The 21,439-nt window shown below is 34.9% G+C and overlaps 1 protein-coding gene across 1 annotated transcript; it reads left to right on the forward strand.

Moving 5' to 3' along the window:
- The first annotated feature begins 2,969 nt into the window (after positions 1-2,969).
- LOC121424327 lies at positions 2,970-20,785 on the forward strand. The gene is made up of 11 exons (XM_041619966.1): positions 2,970-3,320; positions 4,753-4,838; positions 7,942-8,214; positions 11,565-11,711; positions 13,393-13,439; positions 14,378-14,497; positions 15,278-15,478; positions 16,127-16,327; positions 18,085-18,291; positions 18,907-19,062; positions 20,126-20,785. The coding sequence occupies exons 2-11, from the start codon at positions 4,769-4,771 to the stop codon at positions 20,414-20,416; spliced, it is 1,713 nt and encodes a 570-aa protein (XP_041475900.1). The 5' UTR covers positions 2,970-3,320; positions 4,753-4,768; the 3' UTR covers positions 20,417-20,785.
- The last annotated feature ends 654 nt before the right edge of the window (positions 20,786-21,439 follow it).

Genomic DNA, 21,439 nt, shown 5'->3' on the forward strand with positions numbered 1-21,439 from the left:
GTCTGGATTTTGGAAGAACCATTCAACAATCACGGTTATCATTATTACCTATTTAATAAGTGATCATCAGTACAAGCACATGGCGTTTGACTCAGTCGAACATGATCTATTGCTTCACAAACTTACGACGTATAGAATTCTTGGAACAGTGTATAATCAGAACTAACTAGAACATTGTTCATAGTGTACCTCTGTAAAAGCATCTTCCTTCGAATGAAAAAAAAGTACAAGCAGGAGTGACTCAAAGCTTAATCTTTGAGGCCTCTCCTGTTCATTATAATGGTGAATGATATGGTTACACTTCGTAATTCCGAAGGATCATAAATCCGAAGGTTCTTTATTCCGAACGTTGGTAATTCCGAAACACGTAAACCTATACCTCGATGTTCAATCCGAAAACGTAAAAGGATTCGTTAATCCGAACATTTGTGGCGTTATTCTGAAGGTTCGTTATTCCGAAGCTTCGATAATCCGAAAACGAAATCAGGTTCGATGTTCCGAAGGTTCGTTTATCCGAAAACGAAATAAGGTTCGTTGTTCTGAAGGTTCGTTAGTCCGAAAACGAAATAAGGTTAGTTAATCATTTAGTTTTCGGACTAACGAACCTTCGGATTTACGAACCTAATTTCGTTTTCAGACTAACGAATCTTCGGAATTACGAACCTTCGGAAATACGAACATTTGGAATAACGAACCTTCGGAACATCCGAACCTTCGGAATAACGAAGCTTCGGAATTACGAATGTATGCGAATGATATGCCAAATTTTCTGAAGAAATGCAAGATCATGCTCTACACTGACGACACTGCATTAATGTACATCGCTACATGCGCTGATAAAATTGAAATAGAAATCACTGCAGATTCACAGAGAATAAGTCCATGGCTGTTATTAAATCGACTTACACTAAACCCTGAAAAGTCGAAATTCACGTTTATTTTGGTACCTCCAACAAATTACAAAATGCAAAGCCCTTAAATGTGAGAGTTCATAATCACGTCTTTAAAAGAGTTCCAAATTTCATATACTTGGGCACGTGAGTGGACCGTGGATGAGTCGCTCTCCTGGCAAAAGCATGTTGATGCAATGAGCAAAAAAAAAAAAAATGGCCCACACATTGCCTGATATTTATTATTTTTTGAACAAGTTCACTCGTAGTTACCAATAATGCATAGAGCATTTCCATTTGTTTGAAAGCAGGTTAAAAGAGCATAGATTAAATACCTTACTCACGGGCATAGCTGCCGCGGCCGGGGATCGAACCCCGGACTTTTTATGTATAGCCAGGCGCCTTAGACCACTAGGCCACAGCACCTCCAGTACTTAATTATCGATAGTGCCAAAATTTTAGCTAATGCCTTGATAACGCATCATTTTGACTATTGTAGCCCTTTCTGGGTTAAATGTTCACAATACACAAATAATTTTCTCATTACCCATGACAAAAGTTTTATACAACTGGTTCCATATGTGTTGTAATTGATGTGTGTTCTTATGATTCTTTTATTTATACATGTATCGTGCAGGGCCCTCGTTGACTGTGTTTCAGTCACTGAACAGGAATCCCTGGGTGAAGAAGACGAATAAAATACAATTAATAAAATAAAAGCGCATATTTTGACATGAAAAAGTCCACGGTGCGCTCGTGCTATGAACATGCATTTTAATGTCATGATCAATATGTACATGTATAGTTCTTTGCTGTATTTCTTCATGTATTTTTCTTTTCAAATATAATCATGCACGTGTACATTTCATTCTTAAAAGTAAATTTTTCGTAAAGTTGTATAATATGTGGGCGGGGTATTTTCATTGTTTTAAAAAGTACTGTTTGCTAAGATTCATGCATGTTTGAAATAAAGATTTTGAAATTGTTTCGGCTGAAGGCAGTGCATGAGTGATATTATTATCTAGGTGTCAATACGGTTACAGATATATCTTGTACATGAGTTCTGAGTTTTTTTTACGGTGTGTTTAGCAAACTGTAATGCAAGATAAAGGCTGGTGATAAGAATTCTGGATAGAAATCTGCGGCCTTATCTCATAAACGGAATTCATTTAGAGAAAGTTTATTTTATGTAAAAGGGAAGCTTTACCATAAAGCCCGTTTAAAGCTCTTAATAATTTAACTTTAATAATCAATGAATGTGAGGGCGTTAATGAGATATCAAGTAGACCCATATTGCCCTCGCCAATATTCGGGGGAGTCGGTGCAATATACTATATGATTATGCATGTACTCATGTACCATATAACATGTCAAGCTTAGTTTCTACATGAACAGACGGGAGGGGGGGGGGGGTGGAGAAACCACCCTTACCGCGAGCTCCAAGACCAACGGGAGAGAGAGAGAAGAAGAAGAAAAAAAGTAAAAGAATGGAAAAGCACAATAAAATGTATACCTAATAATTTGGGTTTTCAATTGAAAGGGAAGTTCCAGAATAAAGATTAAACTATTGATGACGGCCTGTTACAATCCGACAAAAAAAATGAATAAAAATGGCGATAGCGTGACGTCACAGAAGAGCACGTCCTCCATGCGTCATGGGATATGAATTGACAAAACGCAATTTTCCCCAAAACATTGACGTGATATTATTTTATGCTGTGGATACACCATTAGGTGTATCGTTTAATACTACTTTTATGGAAAAATAATACTTTTGAATATATGATGGAATTCATGTTTTTATAACTGCTCGCCTGTCATGACGTCAGAAATTGAAAATATCATAACTCTCCTATTGATGGATTTTCGTCAAATTCCAACCAAATTTTATTTCATTTTTCTTTCAAAAGTGCACAATCTTAGAAATTGTGCCCCATACTTCATGTTGTTCCCATGTTTTTAATGGCTTATTGTGTCCCTTCATTCTGTTATGAAAAAGGTGAACATGACTCGGTGAGATATCACGGTCTCTGCGTTGAGACTAATGCTTAGATGCATTTTGATGAGGGACATCGTTTGCGGAGCAAGGAGGGAGAGGGTTGTAGAGGCACATTTCGGGGATTCCCCAAGTTAATCCATGTCCTCCATCTTGACGCACGCGACAAGGATCGTTCGAATTTTGTAACCTTTGACAAGAGCGTTATTTTATATCAAGCTGACCTCGTAAAATCGACTCATCAATATCCGTGCACCAAGGCAATGATACACTCAGTCCTATAATTGTTTCGGGAGTTACTACGCATTTCTGTCGATCGCTGATTTCCACGTGACGGAATTTTCATTCATTCGTGGATGTCATTGGATAATACACATTCTAGTCCTACATGTACCGAGGGCTTAGAATGGGTGTCTGGTGATCATTCGGTTTGGGTAAGTAGGCCCATATATGTGCATTAATATGATATTATTCTCATACATCGAGGAGGATAGGAATTTTCATCACCGTATATTACACTTTTATAGATTTAGATCTCATATCTTGAAACATGCATTGACCCGCAGTGGTAGAGGGTTGACTGCCGGTCTCTATGAAATGAAGTTGATAATTATTGATTATTACTAGATTATTTGATAATCATGTTACTCCATATTTCACCAGAGTGAATTCTAATGTCCTATAGGCCTATAATTTTTACGCTAGATCAAACATTGTTCTGTGTTTTGGAAGTAGGAAATGGTTATAATATCCGCTGTAAATTATTGTGGATGTTTGAATGATTGTTTCCTTTTGTGATAGGGCCCTAGGTGACCTAGAGGGGTACATGGGGGGGGGGGGTGGCAGGGTGTATTGACCCATGCACCCCTACTATTTTTTTTCTTCAGATTTTTATATAACATTAAATTAGGATAATTGTCATGATCCAAATAACATTGAAGATTGAATGATTATTACAAATTTAATGTCATAGTTTTAAACAGTGGCGTACAGATCGGGTTAGGGGGCTTGGGGAAGCTAACCTTTCCGAAAAATAAAGACGATAAAAGGAAAGAAAAGAAGAGATACACCCTGAAAATTGTTTTACCCCCAAACGTTCCCGTCGCTCGTTCGCATTTTGTGTGTGTGTGCAATGCGCAATATCTGGCCATTCAACATTTCGGGCTTCTTCTGACGGGCTTCGTCATTCTTATTATACAAAAAAAAAACATTAAATTATCGTGTCAATCATAGTCATACCTCCGTTTTAAATCAACATTCCCCTTCCATGCCTTCTGTGTAACACAAGCTGAACTCAGTTAATCTTTTAAACGTAGGTTTTAGGAGTATTTCTTTGTAAATGAAATATAGATTTTTGTTTTGTTTTTACTTCATTTTCGATTTCGCCATTTTTAAAAATTAATTTCTAAGCAATTTAAGATTTTTCCCCAATGTACGGTACGGTATGTATTCTGTAGAACTTAATTTTGTTTAGGTTAATTGGGTTCGTGGCACAAGTTTTTCAAAACTTTGCATGATCCCACTTCATTTCCTTTATAATTATGGTAAGTTTTTTTGTATATGTTTGCTAAAAAATTGTGTTTTTCATTATTGGTATTAAATTAATTTCAATTCCGATCAATGCGTCATTTGTGGGAAGTTTATAGATTTCCGTTTTGGTCATATGTCGAAGGTGCCTGCATATAGCCCCCGGATATAGCCCATTGTGATTATAATTTTATTCTTGCTTTAGAAATCATGATGGAGATTTGAAAGTTCAGTATGTATTTCTATAATAGATCAGCCTATTCTATACACTATCATCTCTATTTTTGTTGATTATGATATATTTTGGGTATTTGGTCACATATCTATTTTTTCTTACAGAAATGCATCTGGCAACATGGCATATAAAATAATTGTCCACATCGTCATCTTCCAATTGATGGCAGTCAGTTCCAATACAGACCAAGGTAATATAATATGCGTTGTAAAAAAAACCCTGACGTTCCACAATCAAGCATAATGCCGAAAATGTTACAATAAAATACTAAGCGCAAACCGACTACATTTTTTTTCGAGACCTGTTATTGAATTGCAATTGAAGGGAAGTTTATTGCAATGCATAGGCCTATACATATTGGTATATGATGAGAGGCGCAATCCCACACCGTTCAAACGTGTAAGTCAAGCCTCTTGCTTTAAATAAGTAGCATTGTATTATGGTGTGTTAGTGTGGTATACATACACAATGCAGGATACGAAGAAATATTAAACACAGGAAGTGAAAGGGAAAGAAGATTGGGAAAGGCAGGAAGATCATGTATAGTTGAGTTAGAAAACGAGTGAGAGAGAGAGATAGAGAGAGAGAGAGAGGGAGGGGGGGGGGGGGGTGAGGGCAGACAGAGAGGGATACACAAGGCGGAGAGAAGGATTCTCTTTCCATAATGCCCTATGCGTTAGCACCCGGAGGGTGGGGGGGGGGGGGTGACCGCCTCAATTATTTTATTAGGCCCCAAAATAAAGTGGGACAACCCTAAGGGGAACCAAATATAAAAGAAGAAGAAAGAAAGATTAAAAGGGAATCTATATATCGCAGTTTTATGATACCCTATAAAAATGATAAAAAGTTTCAGTATTATTTTCTTACAAGGAAATTACCGCGAAAGCGTAATTTCCGGCCCTGGGTTACACGTACAACGAAGAAAGCGTAAAATAAAACGAAAGACTCGGTTATACTGAAAATAATTTAAAGGACAAGTCCACCCCAACAAAATCTTGATTTGAATAAAAAGAGAAAAATTCAACAAGCATAACACTGAAAATTTCATCAAAATCGAATGTAAACTAAGAAAGTTATGGAATTTTAAAGTTTCGCTTATTTTCAACAAAATAGTTATATGAACGAGCCATTTACATCCAAATGAGGGAGTTGATGACATCACTCACTCACTATTTCTTTTGTATTTTATTACATGAAATATAAAATATTGTTATTTTCTCGTAATTGTCATGTGAAATGAAGTTTCATTCCTCCCTGAACATGTGGAATTCCATTTTTCATCATTTTGTGCTTCAGGCAAGGAGGTCCTAATGGTCAAATTCGTAAAAACTGAAATATTGTATAATTCAAACTATAAAAAACCAAATAAATAGTGAGTGAGTGACATCATCGACTCTCTCATTTGGATGTAACTGGCTCGTTCATATAACTATTTTGTTGAAAATAAGCAAAACTTTGAAATGTCATAACTTTCTTATTTTACATCCGATTTTGATGAAATTTTCAGCATTGTGCTTGTCTAATTTTTCACTATTGATTCAAATCAACATTTTTCTGAGGTGGACTTGACCTTTAAAAGTCCCCAATTGTCAATGATGCAAGTCAAAGTGGAAAGTCCGCGGAATGTTGCCAAAGACATGTGACCTGTAAAACATGGGGCTTTTACATTGCTTTAGTAAAATAACGCAATTTTCACTGCAAAATTGGGCTATAAAAGTTACGATTTGCTTCATAAAGAAAGTTTGTGTACAATGTTACGTCATTTTGGGTCCCATACCCTTTTCAAAATCCACTGGCGCTGTTATCTATGGAGCAGTTTTGATATTGGCAGGTTCTTTCAGTTTTGAACAATGTCATGGTAAAGAAAGAGCTCGCATGTGTTTTGGTTAAAATGATTCTTTGTGATGTGTAATCAGGTAATACATGTAGTTCAATGCAAGGTTGTGTGAATATTCACCCATGAGCATACCACCTATTTACTCACCCCCTCCAAATTTACATATTATGTTTTTACTTAACATTGGGTTGATGCTAACTCAACCTTTGTAGAGTTAGATTTCCTTTTAAAATTATAACATCAATTGATTTTTTTTCTGGTACAAAAAAAATGATAAATTTAAAATGGTACTTATTCAAAAAATAATAATAACTAGGATTGCATTCATAGAGCAATGCTTTAATCATGAACAGGAAAAATGCATGATGGTGAAAAACTTCTGTAGAAAAAAAGCACGTAATGAGCGTATTGTTTATCAAATCAAATGATTGATCTGCTGAGGGATTAAGATAAATAATAATAAGTTCTTCTTGTTTCTGTGACAATACTATACCACAAGGGTATCGCAGCAACTGCTGTGTGATGTTGGCCTATGAAAAAAAATCATAGACAGACCGGGTGTGTGTTTCATGAAGCTGTTCGTAAGCATGGTAAGTTAAGAGTTACTTTAAGAACGACTGGTAAACCTTTCTTACGCTCTTAATAATCACCAGTGAACACTTAATGGTGAATGTCATTTCCAGAAGAAAGGATCGCCAGTCGTTCCTTAAAAGACAAGTCCACCTCAACAAAAACTTGATTTGAATAAAAAGGGAAAAAATCAACAAGCATATCACTGAAAATTTCATCAAAATCGGATGTAAAATAAGAAAGTTATGGCATTTTAAAGTTTCGCTTCATTTCACAAAACAATAATATGCACATCTCGGTCGGTATGCTAATGAGGAACTGATGACATTACTCACTCGCTATTTCTTTTGTATTTTATTATATGAAAAATGAAATATTTCTATTTTCTCGTCATTGTCATGTGAAATGAAGTTTCATTCCTCTCTGATCACGTGGAATTCCATTATTTTAACATTTTGTGCTTCAGGCAAGGAGGTCCTAATTGTCAAATTTGTAAAAATTGAAATATTGTATGATTCAAACAATAAAAAAACAAAAGAAATAGTGAGTGAGTGACATCATCGACTCTCTCATTTAGATGTAACTGGCTCGTTCATATAACTATTCTGTTAAAAATAAGCGAAATTTTGAAATGTCATAACTTTCTTATTTTACATCCGATTTTGATGAAATTTTCAGCATTGTGCTTGTCTGATCTTTCTCTATTGATTCAAATCAACATTTTTCTGAGGTGGACTTTAAAGGTCATTTAAAGTCGCTTTTAACTTACGGACAGCTTTATGAATCACTCCCCTGGTGGTATCTGTGTTACTCTTGCGGTATAGTATCGTTGTAGAAACATGAAAAACCTATTATTTAGCGTATTGTTTGTTGTTTCTTTGACTAGTTTTTCACATATCGGAAGGACAGGATGTGACATTACCATGCACCGCTACTGTTGAAAATACTAATCTACATTCGCTATACTGGCAGAAAGATGACGTCACAGTTTACTCCATGAGAAACAATATGGTGGTTATTAACAGTCGGAATTACTCGATTACGAATGGAATCTCTCTACGAATATCGGATCTCGTAGAAACCGATTCTGGAAATTACTCCTGCAAAGTAGTAGATTTGACAGTAATAAATGGCAGGCCAGTTCAGTTGAAGGTCATAGGTATGTACATGCACGAAAAATATATTTTTCAGTAATAGTTATGTCAAAGGGAGTGTGATAAACTTAAAGGGGAAGTTTACCCTGACAAAATGTGTATTGTTAGTCGTAGAAAAAGTATTATTGAAGGTTTTAAGGAATATCCTTCAAATATTAACAAGGTTATTAGAAATGCATATTTTTATTTTTTACGTCATATGCCAGCAGCTGTCCATGTTACACGAATAAAAATAAATCAATGAAATGCCGTTTTCTCAAAAAGAATAATGGTTTTCATTGTCCCTTCATCATTTATACAACAATAAAATATTGAAATTCATAACTAAAAATTGAAATTGAACATTTTGAAATAAAGAAATTCAAAATAAAAAGAATGAAAAATACAAAATTGAAAACAAAAAATCATGTATTTTCTTTTACATAACATGTGCGGAAGCTGCTCGTTTATGACGTCACAAATGCTTAAAATCATTAATAAAATTCTAGTAATTTTCTTACTATTTGATGGATATTTCTCAAACCTTCATCAATATATCACATCATTTTTTATTGATTTTTACAACAAACTTTTCTTACTAGTGAAATTTCCCTTTAAAGGAAAGATTGATATCTAACTGTAAAAAAAAGAAAGATATATAAAGAGAGACAGAGAGGGGGGGGGGGGGCCACAAATGTAACAACACTTTACCCACAAATGTAATAATTTTTGATCGCCCACAAATGTAATAACACTTTACCCAGAAATGTAATAACGCCCACAAATGTAATAACACTTTACCCCCAAATGTAATAATGCACTTTACCCACAAATGTAATGATGACTTTACCTACAAATGTAATAAATTTGAAGTGATTTTTGGCGAATTCGTTCTAAACTTATATCCTATTGTAATGCGTTCATATAGCACAAAAGTTCAAAGTCTTTTTTCCAGACCCGGTTAATGAAATATTACAGTACAAGTCCAAGTCTTTTTCCAGACCCGGTTTTTCAAAATTACAATATACGTCCAAAGTCTTTTTACCAGACCTGGTTGTTTCAAAATTATAATATACGTCCAAAGTCTTTTTTCCAGACCCGGTTAATTCAAAAATTATAATGCAAGTCCAAAGTCTTTTTTTTCAGACCCGGTCGTTTCAAAAGTTATAATATACGTCGGTGAGGGGTAAAGACAACACTCTAAACCCAAGCCAATTTTGAAGATTGGTCTCAGCTGTCATTTTTTTAAATATTTCTTTATCTTTTAAATAACCGGGTCCAGACGAAAGACTAAGCATAATACTCGTGTTATTCCACAAGAATAAGAATATGAGTCTTTTGGTTTTAGGATTGTTTAAATCATTTTTAAATCACCGGGTCTGGAATAAAGACAACGCTCTAAACATGTGCTCTTCTACATGCATGGTCTTAATTTGGAGGATTGTTGGTTCTTAGATTCGTTGTTGGGGGTTGAGTTTTATTGATTTTTTATTCCTGAAATAATTGTGTCTGGAGGAAAGTCGATCTTCGACAATCGGTCTTCATGTTGTTCCACATTAATTAGATTATTGAGTATTCGTTTTAGAATATTTGTAAAAAACTGTTTTATTTTTCAAATAGTAACCAAGTCTGGAGAAAGGATGTCTGCTATACCCACGCGTTATTACAATGTTTTGTAGGGGTAGTAGTATTGTTTAAAAAAGACATATTTTTACTGGGTAAAACTTTGGAAATTTGGTCTTAGATTCGAAGTTTTTCAGTTACTTTTTTTTAATAGCCGGGTCTGGAGGAAAGAGTACATTTTAAAACTCGTGTTATTCCACGAGAATAATAATATAAGGTCTTATGTTAGAAGATTTTTTTTCTTAACTGTTTTAGGTCTGGAATAAAGACAACACTCCAAACCTCTTTTAAAACAGGTTCTTAGGTTGAAGGTTTATTTGGTCTTAGACTTTGATTTTTTTTTAATCTTACTATTAGCGTTTTTTAAAGAAAAAAATGGTCGGGCTGAAAGACTACGCTATATCCAGCATTAATAAGATTATGGGGTCTTTATACTGTTTTTAAACTGTTGTTGATAATGTTTAAATAACAGGTAACCGGGTCTTGAGAAAAGACTACGCTTGATTCTCAATTCACTCTTGGTGCATATATTCACAATATACACCGTATAAGTTGAAACAACAACAAAGACATTAATTCCACCAGAGTTTTAATTAACTGGGTCTGGAGAAAAGACTAAGCTCGATTCCCATTTTTTCTCAGGAATATCATTATTTTTGAAATAACTGGGTCAGGAAAAATATTTTGGACTTATTAAAATTCTTGAAACAACCGGGTCTGGAAAAAAGACTTTGGACTTATATCACAATTTTTTAAACAACCGGGTCTGGAAAAAAGACTTTGGATTTATATTATAATTTTTTAAACAACCGGGTCTGGAAAAAAGACTTTGGATATATATTATAATTTTTGAAACAACCGGGTCTGGAAGAAAGACTTTGGACTTGTACTCTGATGTTTTATTAACCCGGTCTGAAAAAAAGACTTTGCACTTTTGTGCTATATGAACGCATTACTATAGGATTTTAGTTTAAAATGGATTCGCCAAAAATCCCTTCAAATTTATTACATTTGTGGGTAAAGTCATTATTACATTTGTGGGCGATCAAAAATTATTACATTTGTGGGTAAAGTGTTATTACATTTGTGGGTATTATTACATTTGTGGGTAAAGTGTTATTACATTTGTGGGCGTTATTACATTTGTGGGTGCAACGGGGGGGGGGGGGCATCGTATTTTTTCTTTGCCATTTTGAAGTGATTGCACTGTAAAAAACTGTGGTGTTAAAACTGACACCAATTGGTGTTAATAGAGGACCACACCCCGAGGTGTTAAAATTACACCCTAGAGATTGAACATAACACCAAAGAGTGTAAATGTAACAACCAAAGGTGTTGTAATAACACCTATAGGTGTAAAACTAACGCCACCAATTTGACACCGGTGTAAAATAACTGGTGTGGTCCTCTATGTACACCGGTTAACACCACAGTTTTTGCTGTGTGCGATTTCTCATCGAGTGTGCTTACTGGATATATGCATGTAGACCAGGGGAGCGTTTCATGAAAGTAATTGTCAGACGTTTTATCCGACGAGTCCTGTTTTATCCGACAGTTACTATAGTAACGGTGCTTCTCAACCAATCAGAATCCAGGGAAGTTGTCAGATCTGACAACTTGTCGGACGAAAATATTGATGAAACGCCCCCCTGACAAATGCCTGAGATGGCTAAAAGACCTGATGTTATATTTTTCTCTTAAAAATGCATGCTGTAGAATGATCTTGGTTGTTTTTTTTTAAATTTTTCTATAGGTGGAAAGAAAGCAGAAATGAACGTTGGCACTACAGAAGAAACTACAAACTCTGCTTTATCGATATGGTTGCCAATCGTCATTATACTTATCATCATTACTTTCGCTGTCCTGATAATATTTGGGGTTTACAGATACCGCAAAAAAGGTTTGTTTCCTTTCTTCACCTGCTATTAGAGTAATATTTCTCTGTCTTTAATAATATAAGTCACATACGAGACTCTTCTACAAATTGTAAGAATTGCGTTGTTAAAGTCACATCTAAAAGATAAAAGATGCCTCACCGGGTGTTGAAATAAACCAAATAAATACCCTCACTTGACCTGCCACCTTAAAAACAAGAATATGCCACCAGGAAAGGTTCTCTGTGAAAAAGTTAAAACAAATGTATATGGTTTCAAAGAAGTAAAAATATGAAAAGTATCTCATCTGAAATAGTAATTCGGGCCCGACGCTCTACCCAAATCCTTTGCTTATTTGCTGATTTCTCAGCAGTTACACAATTTCTTCCAGAATCCTTTGGCACATGCGTTTTATTTATACTAACAGACACTTTGGTGGTCATTTCATTGGATTCTGTACGAACTCATTTTGATATCGTTACCAAAACTAGCATTATTGTTTTTTCAATGGAAATCATCAGGGACTAATTTGGGGTCTGCATGCACTGTCTTACGGAATGTTGTGTAATTTCGGAACCGCGTAGCCGGAGGTCACAATTTTGGTCTCAAAAGTTGTGCGAGACTTAAAAGTCAGCGAGTGATGAGGTCAAAAATGTCGCATGGCGGATTTATCGCGAAAAATATCGAGGGGGGCTGAATCAGCCCCCCAGTCTTCTTAGGGTTAAACTCTCATTGATTTTCTTCTTAATTGTAAGTATTGTTGATTAAATTTGCCAAGTTTAGGATGGACCTCTTTTCTTAAACTCGATAAAAATCCTCAAAATTTATGAGTGTCTTACTTTATTTGTTTATTTTCTATACAATTACTATTTTATTTATTTCATTTATTTATTTTTATCTATTTATTTACTTTATTTCATTAATTTATTAATTCATTTTTATTTATTTCATTTACTTTATACACATTGATGTACAGAAGTGAGGTTTTTTTTTGCTTAACATGATTTGAGACCTTTTAACCAGGTACATTACATGAATGTTAAGAATATACTTATTTCATACAAAACTTAACATTATTTAAAACAAAGAAGTTGTTGATCATCACGCTTGTTGAGATGAAATGAGGAGGGGGGGGGGGGTAATCAAATGAATATGGGCGGAAATCTGTCCCCAAAGATAGGGGACCAGATACTAGAAAATTGGACAAGCCAAGCCAAAAAAGAAAGAAAAAAGGTATTATCCGAAATGCAAGGTAATTTTAAACCCCCCAAAAATTGACAAGCAAAATAAAAGAAAAAAAAGAAAGTTTTTCATAAAAAATGTACGGTCATTTAATAAAAAAATACAAATATACTATTTCGATTGTTAAGTTATGTATTTTTCTCCATCAGACCAAAATTAGTAGGGGGACATTTTATATTGTGCCCCCCTACTATTTTTGGTAGGGGGACGCGTCCCCCCTCTCCCCCTCGGATTTCCGCCCATGCAAATGAAAGGTCACTAGAACTACGGATATGCACATCACTAAAATGTCTATAGAGGCAGTATGATGATTACATTAAGTAGAATATGAGTGAAAAAATCCTAAACACGATATGATAGAACTTGAATAAATATAAGCAAAATCATACAAAATCATGTCTGGATAGGAATACCAACCTAATTTTCAATGAGCTTCAACTTTTCTTTTTTTGTTACATTAATCAGGAATTTCATTCGTGTTTCGAGACGGCAGATTTCAACGAACGACTACGGTAATGTACAATCGTTTAAATCTGTTTCATGCCAGATTATGTCGTAATTTTATAGATATGAAATAATCTATAAATATATCCCTAAACTAATTGTATAAATGATATCTAATAGGCATGCAAGTATCTTTATAAAGAACAAAGCTGGAATTTATTTAAGAAAACAGACATTTAGTTAAGTTTTAGTATTAGCAAAAACAGAATAAAAATGTGAGACGGCCAAATCCGAAGAATCCCAAAATAAGGGTAAAAATGTTGTAATCATATATAGGCCTACTAAAATGATGTTAAGCGCTATATCAATGGTCCATAATACAGTAGTCGTTAACAGTTTTACAATCAGGCAGGATTGCATTATTTATTGATGATTTAATTGAAAACTTTAAACACCTCTTTGATTGTTAAGCAATAAGAGTCTACTGTGAAGTTCATAATATAAAGTAAATCGTTGTATAAGACGTTTACGCCAAAACATTGCTAGAATAATGCTACTAGATTGAATCTATTACACTGCCATGACTGCATATTGTACTCCTGCATGCACCTACAACCCATATTTAATATCAAACTTGAATATTACATCTTGATTTCAATCAATCAATTCATTTATTTGACATCCTTTAAAAACATACAAACATAATTATATACAAGTATAATATAATACAACAACAGAGGAGTAAAAGAATTTATATCACAGTATAAGCAATAAAAATGGCAGAAATATGAAGAAATGAAATGAAAATGAAGCGGATGTATTAAGTCAGAAAGGCCATTGACCTGTCAAAGCCGACTCCTTATATTACTTCATAACGGTACGATAAAAAATACAAATAGAATAGTGGCCAAAAATGAATAGATTACAGACACGAATATATCGATTTTACAATGAAAATCTTGTCCGTAGGAGACTGTTTATTTTCTACATTTTTGTATCTTAACAGCCTATGTCTGATAATGCATTAGATGACTTGAGATTTAGTACCCTTCAACATCGTATGAAGAGCGTTGAAGAGGATTTACACAGCGTTGATGTCCCTTTGAAAGATTTCAATGAAGAAGTTGTAAGTAATGTGATTACGCACATTTCTTGTGAAAGAGTTGGTTTTCATATTCGATAAGCCTATTATGAGTTAAGGAAATTGTCAATTATCAAATTTCGTTTAATCTACAGTCAACTATGCGAATTTTATGCCAAAAGTTGAGTGTAATATGTTCTCTGTTTATTTCTGTGTTTTGACATCCCCTGATTTTTGTTTAATAATATTGTTTCATGTTATGCTAAATAAACAAATAAGGAATTGGGCAATGGAAACACGGTTTTTCATCACGAAAACATCTAAAGAAGCGGATACTTTGCTCTAAAACACATTAAGAAGAACAAACAAATCGTTAGATTGATTGACTTCGAATTCGGGTCCGATGTTCACATTTTTGTTTGAGATCTTACCCATTTTTTGTCACATGGGACCTAATTTCTAATGGGGTATGGCACCAACAGACCCGGCATAATATGACCCTGAAATTATTCCGAATGAGATTATTGTGAAAAAAAAAATAGTGTCTCGAAATATGCACGAAATACAAGAGGAACAATTTGGAAGTCTGGTGAAAAAATTTCATTCGCCCACTTTATATCAGCCCACCACTTTTTTAATAAAATAAGGGTTTAATAATAACTGAATATCATTATGCCTGAATGTTCTCCCAATTTGATGCATCAACAATCCCAAGCTTTAATCATGCATGTCTTGTTCGAGCGATTGACATTTATTATGTCTCCATTTTTTGGTCAAATTTGCATTTCATGCAAACCTATCTCTTTCCTGGCTCTGGTCTTTCAGATCTTTGCAGATGCACCTGAGCTGTCGTTTATTCTGGTCGGACAAGTTTTACTCGATGATCTGCGTTCGTCGTCAGAAAAGGAGAAGAAATCGCTAAAAGCTGTCATTATTCGACTTCTAAAGAAACGTGCGAAACCTTACAAAGAATGCCAGTTACCAACTGATGCAAGTACCCCTCTCAATGCGTCGTTGTTACAGAGCGTGAGTTCAATAACTTTGGAATTTTTATCCATGTCAACCCGGTTTGCCGGTTTATTTGTCAAATCGCTATGCGTCTAAGTCAAACCATTACCTGCCATGTCAAAGCAGTGTGAGTCTGGTCGAACCGATATGTATCATTAGCCAGGGGGGGGGGGGCTTGTCCTCGAATAGTTCTATCACATACGGGAAAAATAGGAAATCGAAAAAAAAATAATTGAAATGGATATCATGTTAAATGTGGTCACAAAACTAACCTTACATTAACACGGAGAGAGGGTTTGACGACTCGCCACGATTTTGTCGTAATATATCTCTCCCCCTCTTCCTCCCCAACTACACAGCAAAAACTATGGTGTTAACCGGTGTACATAGAGGACCGCACCATTTTTTTACACCGGTGTTAAACTGGTGGTGTTAGTTTTACACATATAGGTGTTATTACAACACCTTTACATTTACACTCTTTGGTGTTACGTTTAATCTCTAGGGTGTAATTTTAACACCTCAGGGTGTGGTCCTATATTAACACATATTGGTGTCAGTTTTAACACCGCACTTTTGACAGTGTAGTTTCCTCCTCTCTCTATGCAATATAATATTTGAAAAGATTGAACAATAACTGATTTTGAAATAATTTTATATTGACAGTCTATGAGGGAGAGTATGACCAAGGATGGTTCAACTGATAAAGACCTTGCCTTCGTGGAGCTTGTGCTTCAGAAACTGGATCAGATTCTTGATGAAACAGACAGAGACGAATGTGAGATCCTCATCACTAAACCAGACCTCAGGGAGATCACAGATGAATCTCAGATACCGGATTATGAAGGGAATAGAATCATCAATAGGGTAAGTGCTTTTACTCGCTAAAACACAAAATGAGGTTTAAAGGTCAAGTCCACCTCAGAAAAATATTGATTTGAATTAATAGAGAAAAATCAGACAAGCACAGTGCTGAAAATTTTATCAAAATCGGATGTAAAATAAGAAAGTTATGACATTCGCTTATTTTTAACAAAATAGTTATATGAACGAGCCAGTTACATCCAAATGAGAGAGTCGATGATGTCACTATTTCTTTTGTTTTTTATTGTTTGAATTATACAATATTTCAATTTTTACGAAATTGACAAGGACCTCCTTGCCTGAAGCACAAAATGTTAAAATAATGGAATTCCACGTGTTCAGGGAGGACTGAAACTTCATTTCACATGAACATGACGAGAAAATAAAAATATTTGATAATTAAAACAATAAAAAACAAAAGAAATAGTGAGTGACATCATCGACTCTCTCATTTTGATGTAACTGGCTTGTTCATATAACTGTTTTGTTAAAAATAAGCGAAACTTTGAAATGTCATAACTTTCTTATTTTACATCCGATTTTGATGAAATTTTCAGTATTATGCTTGTTGAATTTTTATCTTTTTATTCAAATTAAGTTTTTGTTGGGGTGGACTTGTCCTTTAAGGAGTGCTCCCTGATGATAATTTTTTTTTTATAAGTAGCGGAATTAGAAAAAAATATTGATGATGAAGATTTGATAAAAGATTAATCAAAGAATAACGGAGTGATGAGTTTTTGAAGTTTAGATTGTGTGACGTCACAGATAAGCAGTTCCTACTCTGATATAGATTCCATGAATGTCATCACAAAAATGAAAGTGATTTTATCTGTTACTTGTTAATTAGGAAATGTAATTAGATATTTTCACATTCCCCCCTTCAATCAAGTATTTGTATTCATCACAATAAAGTAAGATTACATTTATACGTAATTATAGAGGGAAGCTCCATCATGGTGTCTCAAAAAAATCAAATGCATAACTTTTTAATATTTCGAAGGATTTTCATCAAACATTGTCCAATATTATTTTTGTATTTTCCTGCTTTTATAACAATTAACTCATTGTCATTCCCCTTTAATGGCATAAAGGAAAGTTAATTTGTTTTTCAATCATGCTGCTTAGGCAACTACGCCATGTCGCCATCAACGACGAAAGTCTGATAAAAAAGGCCTCTCATACATGTCAAATTAATGACAGCTTATACATAAACAAATGTGTTATTCATTAAAAGAATACGTTTCTTTTATTGCATAAACGGTACAATAACCATCTGATTTCGTGGATAGATTGTGTACGTGGGATGCTAATGATTATCGGCAAGGGATTAAAAATATTACTTGGATTCAGCGAAATAATAAAAGTACATTTTTTTTTCATTCATATGAGACAGAAGAAAGGAAGGGAAAAAAAGATGATACTTGAATCTTTATATCAAATCCTTGAAGTCTATAGTATAACCGATCGACCCAGTTTCCAAGCATATTTTTCCATACACTGTAAAAACTGTGGTGTTAAAACTGACACCAATCGGTGTTAATAGAGGACCACACCCCGAGGTGTTAAAATAACACCCTAGAGATTGAACATAACACCAAACAGTGTAAATGTAACAACCATGATAGTTGTTGTAATGACACCTATAGGTGTAAAACTAACACCACCAATCTAACACCGGTGTAAAATAACTGGTGTGGTCCTCTATGTACACCGGTTAACACCACAGTTTTTGCTGTGTACCTTCACTTCACCTGTTTCAGTCAACCCAGCTGCAGACCAGCATGAGATCGTCGATGAATAGGAGCCGACAAGCATGTAGTATAGAATCTTCAGTCATAAGGGAAGAACTAAGAACAAAGACACCACCAGAGCGCATTGATGCGCGTAATGCTATCTGTCGGATAATCCTTGAAACAATGGAAAAGGGACGGAGAGCTAAACTTCTAAATCGCAGCGATGTATCAACGGTGAGTCTTGTCAATGGAGACGGTCTGCAAGATGTGAACATTAATTCAGAAATATGTATGATAATGTACTTATGTAGTACCACAAGCAAGTCTTATGCTTGTTTTTATGTTCATTAGTGCATTTGGACCACTTAATTTCAAACGTCTTCCTCTCGTAGATACAATAACAGTTAATGTGGACAAAAAATTGAATTATAGCGCACTTCTCGTGGTAATACAGCAGCAAATAATAATATAGCGATTATTTCCGATTGAATGCTTTGTACTTAAGAGAAGTGAAATATACGTATTGAAAAAAAAATCATGACATTTTTTATCATAACGAAAAATAATGAGTGTGTGACGTCATTATTTCATCCTATGCTCACTGCTAGTGTTGCAGCTGCCGTAACCTCACAAATTATAGAATAGAAACTTGCCATTGATTTTTTCTTATCCATATTTGAAAGGAAATTTAAGCGTTATGCTTGTAAGATTGTAAGTTTTGCCATCCTAAACAAACACAGTCAATGAATACCGTTGTAAATCAAAGTGAAACGGTCGATCATATTTTAAATCTACAATAATTTAAACGGTATTTATTTCATTTTTGTATTTCTTTTTTTTTGTTGGCAGTACACCGAGGATTTTTTCCATAGTCCTGACGATCTTGTCGATGATGTAGCTCGAGTTGTTGCTCTCTGGGCTAGTAAGATAGCCAAACTAGATGATGATATCAACACTAAAATAGAAGAGTATCTCTTCCCTCTACCAACAAGGTTATCCGAAACGGCAAGTTTGATTTTTATCATTGGTGTTATTGGCGAACTGAAAATGTAAGGGATCTTGTCAAAACATCAATCTATTATTACAGTTTGACGCAAGATTCTACTGTATTTTAATAAGATACGTAAGCCCTAGGGGGGAAAAACATCCTCATTAAAAGCGAAGGAGACGCGTTTCTCCGTCCTTTTAATTTTTTGGAATGATGATATATATTTCTAATCCTACTTCACTTTTAACGTTAGATTTAATCCAGTACCATGTAGATATCCCCCGAGACTTGTCCTCTTGGGCAAAAATTATATTCAAGGAAAAGTGTCATTCATTAGTTTACACTGTATAATAGCGTTAATTGCGAACTTTACGCGACGCCTTTTGAATGGAATTCATCAAAACAAAACTCAGGGGAACGCTGCACTCATTAATCTTATTGTCCGCAAAGTAATGATCAGGCTTAGTTTGAAACATATTCCTTGGCTGGTCTTTGGAAAAAAACAAGAAAAACAAAACACAATTGTTGATTGAGTGACATCCTAATCCCTGATGATACTCGGTATACAGGGACAATACTTGGCATATAGTCAATAATCTCCTTAATTGCCTATTTTTGCGCGATTGTGACGATGATGTGTATGAACATGAAGGTATGCAATGTGACAATGATAATATTAATTTAATCTTCTTATATTTTACATTTGAAAAGTGCTGGCTGGGTTACTTGTATTTTTTTTGACAAATGATCTATTTCTTTTCTTGGCGAAATTTTCAGCCGATTCTCACCCAGTGAAAGTCCGACTCCGGATCCGCGCCTGCTGTAATCATTCCCATAGTCCCACGGAAATAAGCGCCAACAACCACTCGTGCAATTACAGAATACACTTGCAAGATCTAATTAAGAAGGGACACACTGAACGAGAGATTTAAATAATTAGCTGGAATTCAACAAGTTTTTTATCAGCTCAATAGTTTACATTTATTGGAACTTTAACTTCAATAAATATTTCTTCACCTACATGTACTTCTTTAACCATTTTATTATTGTTAATTTTTTTTTATTTCTTGATACTCACAGAAACAAATTTCAGACACATCAAAGCAGCCAGTTGATACAGTGAACCAAGGATCCACATCAAAGCAAGATAAGAACAACGTACAGGGAGCTGAGAAGGAGCAAGCGGCTGCTGGAGAATGCAATGATTTGTCCATACCAAAGAGAGAAGATGATGATCAACTCGGTGATGAAGTCATTGGTGAACCAGTTAACGAACAGAACGATGAGTCGATGAAGGGGCTACAAGCTGAATCAACCGATAAGGCAGTGGATAACGAGGCAATCAGCTTAGACGACTCTTTCCAGAAATAGGAAGCTTTATGATTCAGTCTTTTTTCACTCAGCAATACACGTTCGTCTTTTCCTTCTGCAGATTTCATCGGCATAGTTATTGTTTGATTCTCTTCATCTCAGTTTTTTTATTTAAAAAATAATTGTATGATTTCATTACATATATCTTATTTTAACACGGTATACACACTTTAGCCAATGGCTGTTCTTCTTTTCGCCGTTTGCTTCTCCATATTTCCACATTCACTTAATTGCATAATATATTTTGTTTTCCCATTTTTGGTAAGAGTGTCATTTTTTACCTTTTTTGTCTATAGGTGCAACTTTACCAAAGGCGACGACGCCGGCGTCAACACCACATCTTAAGCGAAGGTTAAGGTTTTGAAATGACAGCATAACTTAAAAAAGTACATGAATCTAGTTCATTAAATTTGGCCATGTGGGTAATCAAATACAACTGAACATCCTGCTTGAGTTTCAAGTCTTATGACTAAGGTCAAATAGGGTATTGATATTGATAATAATATATGGTATTTATATTGCGCAAATATCCAACTTGTTAGGAGCTCAAGGCGCTCCTATATTACCGCAAAGCTAGGTGTTCATAGCGCACACAGCTTTTTAACGAATAACTTCCTACCGGTACCCATTTACCTCACCTGGGTTGAGTGCAGCACATTGTGGATCAGTTTCTTGCTGAAGGAAATTACGCCATGGCTGGGCTTCGAACCCACGACCCTCTGTTTCAAAGTCCGAATACTAATCCACTGGGCCACAACGCTCCGAGTGTCATTTAGGGTCAATGACCTTTGGCCAAGTTGGGGGTATCTGTTGAATTACCATCATAACTTTAAAAGTATATGAAGCTGATTCATGAAACTTGGACATAAGGGTAACCAAGCATCCCTGACAATAGGTCGCTTGATCAATGTCAAATGTCATTTATTGTCAATAAACAGTATTGTATCATTATATGAATGGTGTGTTTGTGAATATTTTTTATAGTAGTTTTGAAAGTCAGCACTGCTGCAATATTGAATCGCG

The sequence above is a fragment of the Lytechinus variegatus genome, chromosome 11 (genome assembly GCF_018143015.1).
Source record: "Lytechinus variegatus isolate NC3 chromosome 11, Lvar_3.0, whole genome shotgun sequence".
NCBI lineage: Eukaryota > Metazoa > Echinodermata > Echinoidea > Temnopleuroida > Toxopneustidae > Lytechinus > Lytechinus variegatus.

Excerpts from the sequence above, each read along its gene's own strand:
- LOC121424327 (XM_041619966.1), top strand. The coding sequence starts at position 4,769 with ATGGCATATAAAATAATTGTCCACATCGTCATCTTCCAATTGATGGCA. Across the intron at positions 11,712-13,392 it reads TTACAGATACCGCAAAAAAG|GAATTTCATTCGTGTTTCGA; the intron begins GTTTGTTTCCTT and ends TACATTAATCAG. Across the intron at positions 19,063-20,125 it reads CAACAAGGTTATCCGAAACG|AAACAAATTTCAGACACATC; the intron begins GCAAGTTTGATT and ends TGATACTCACAG.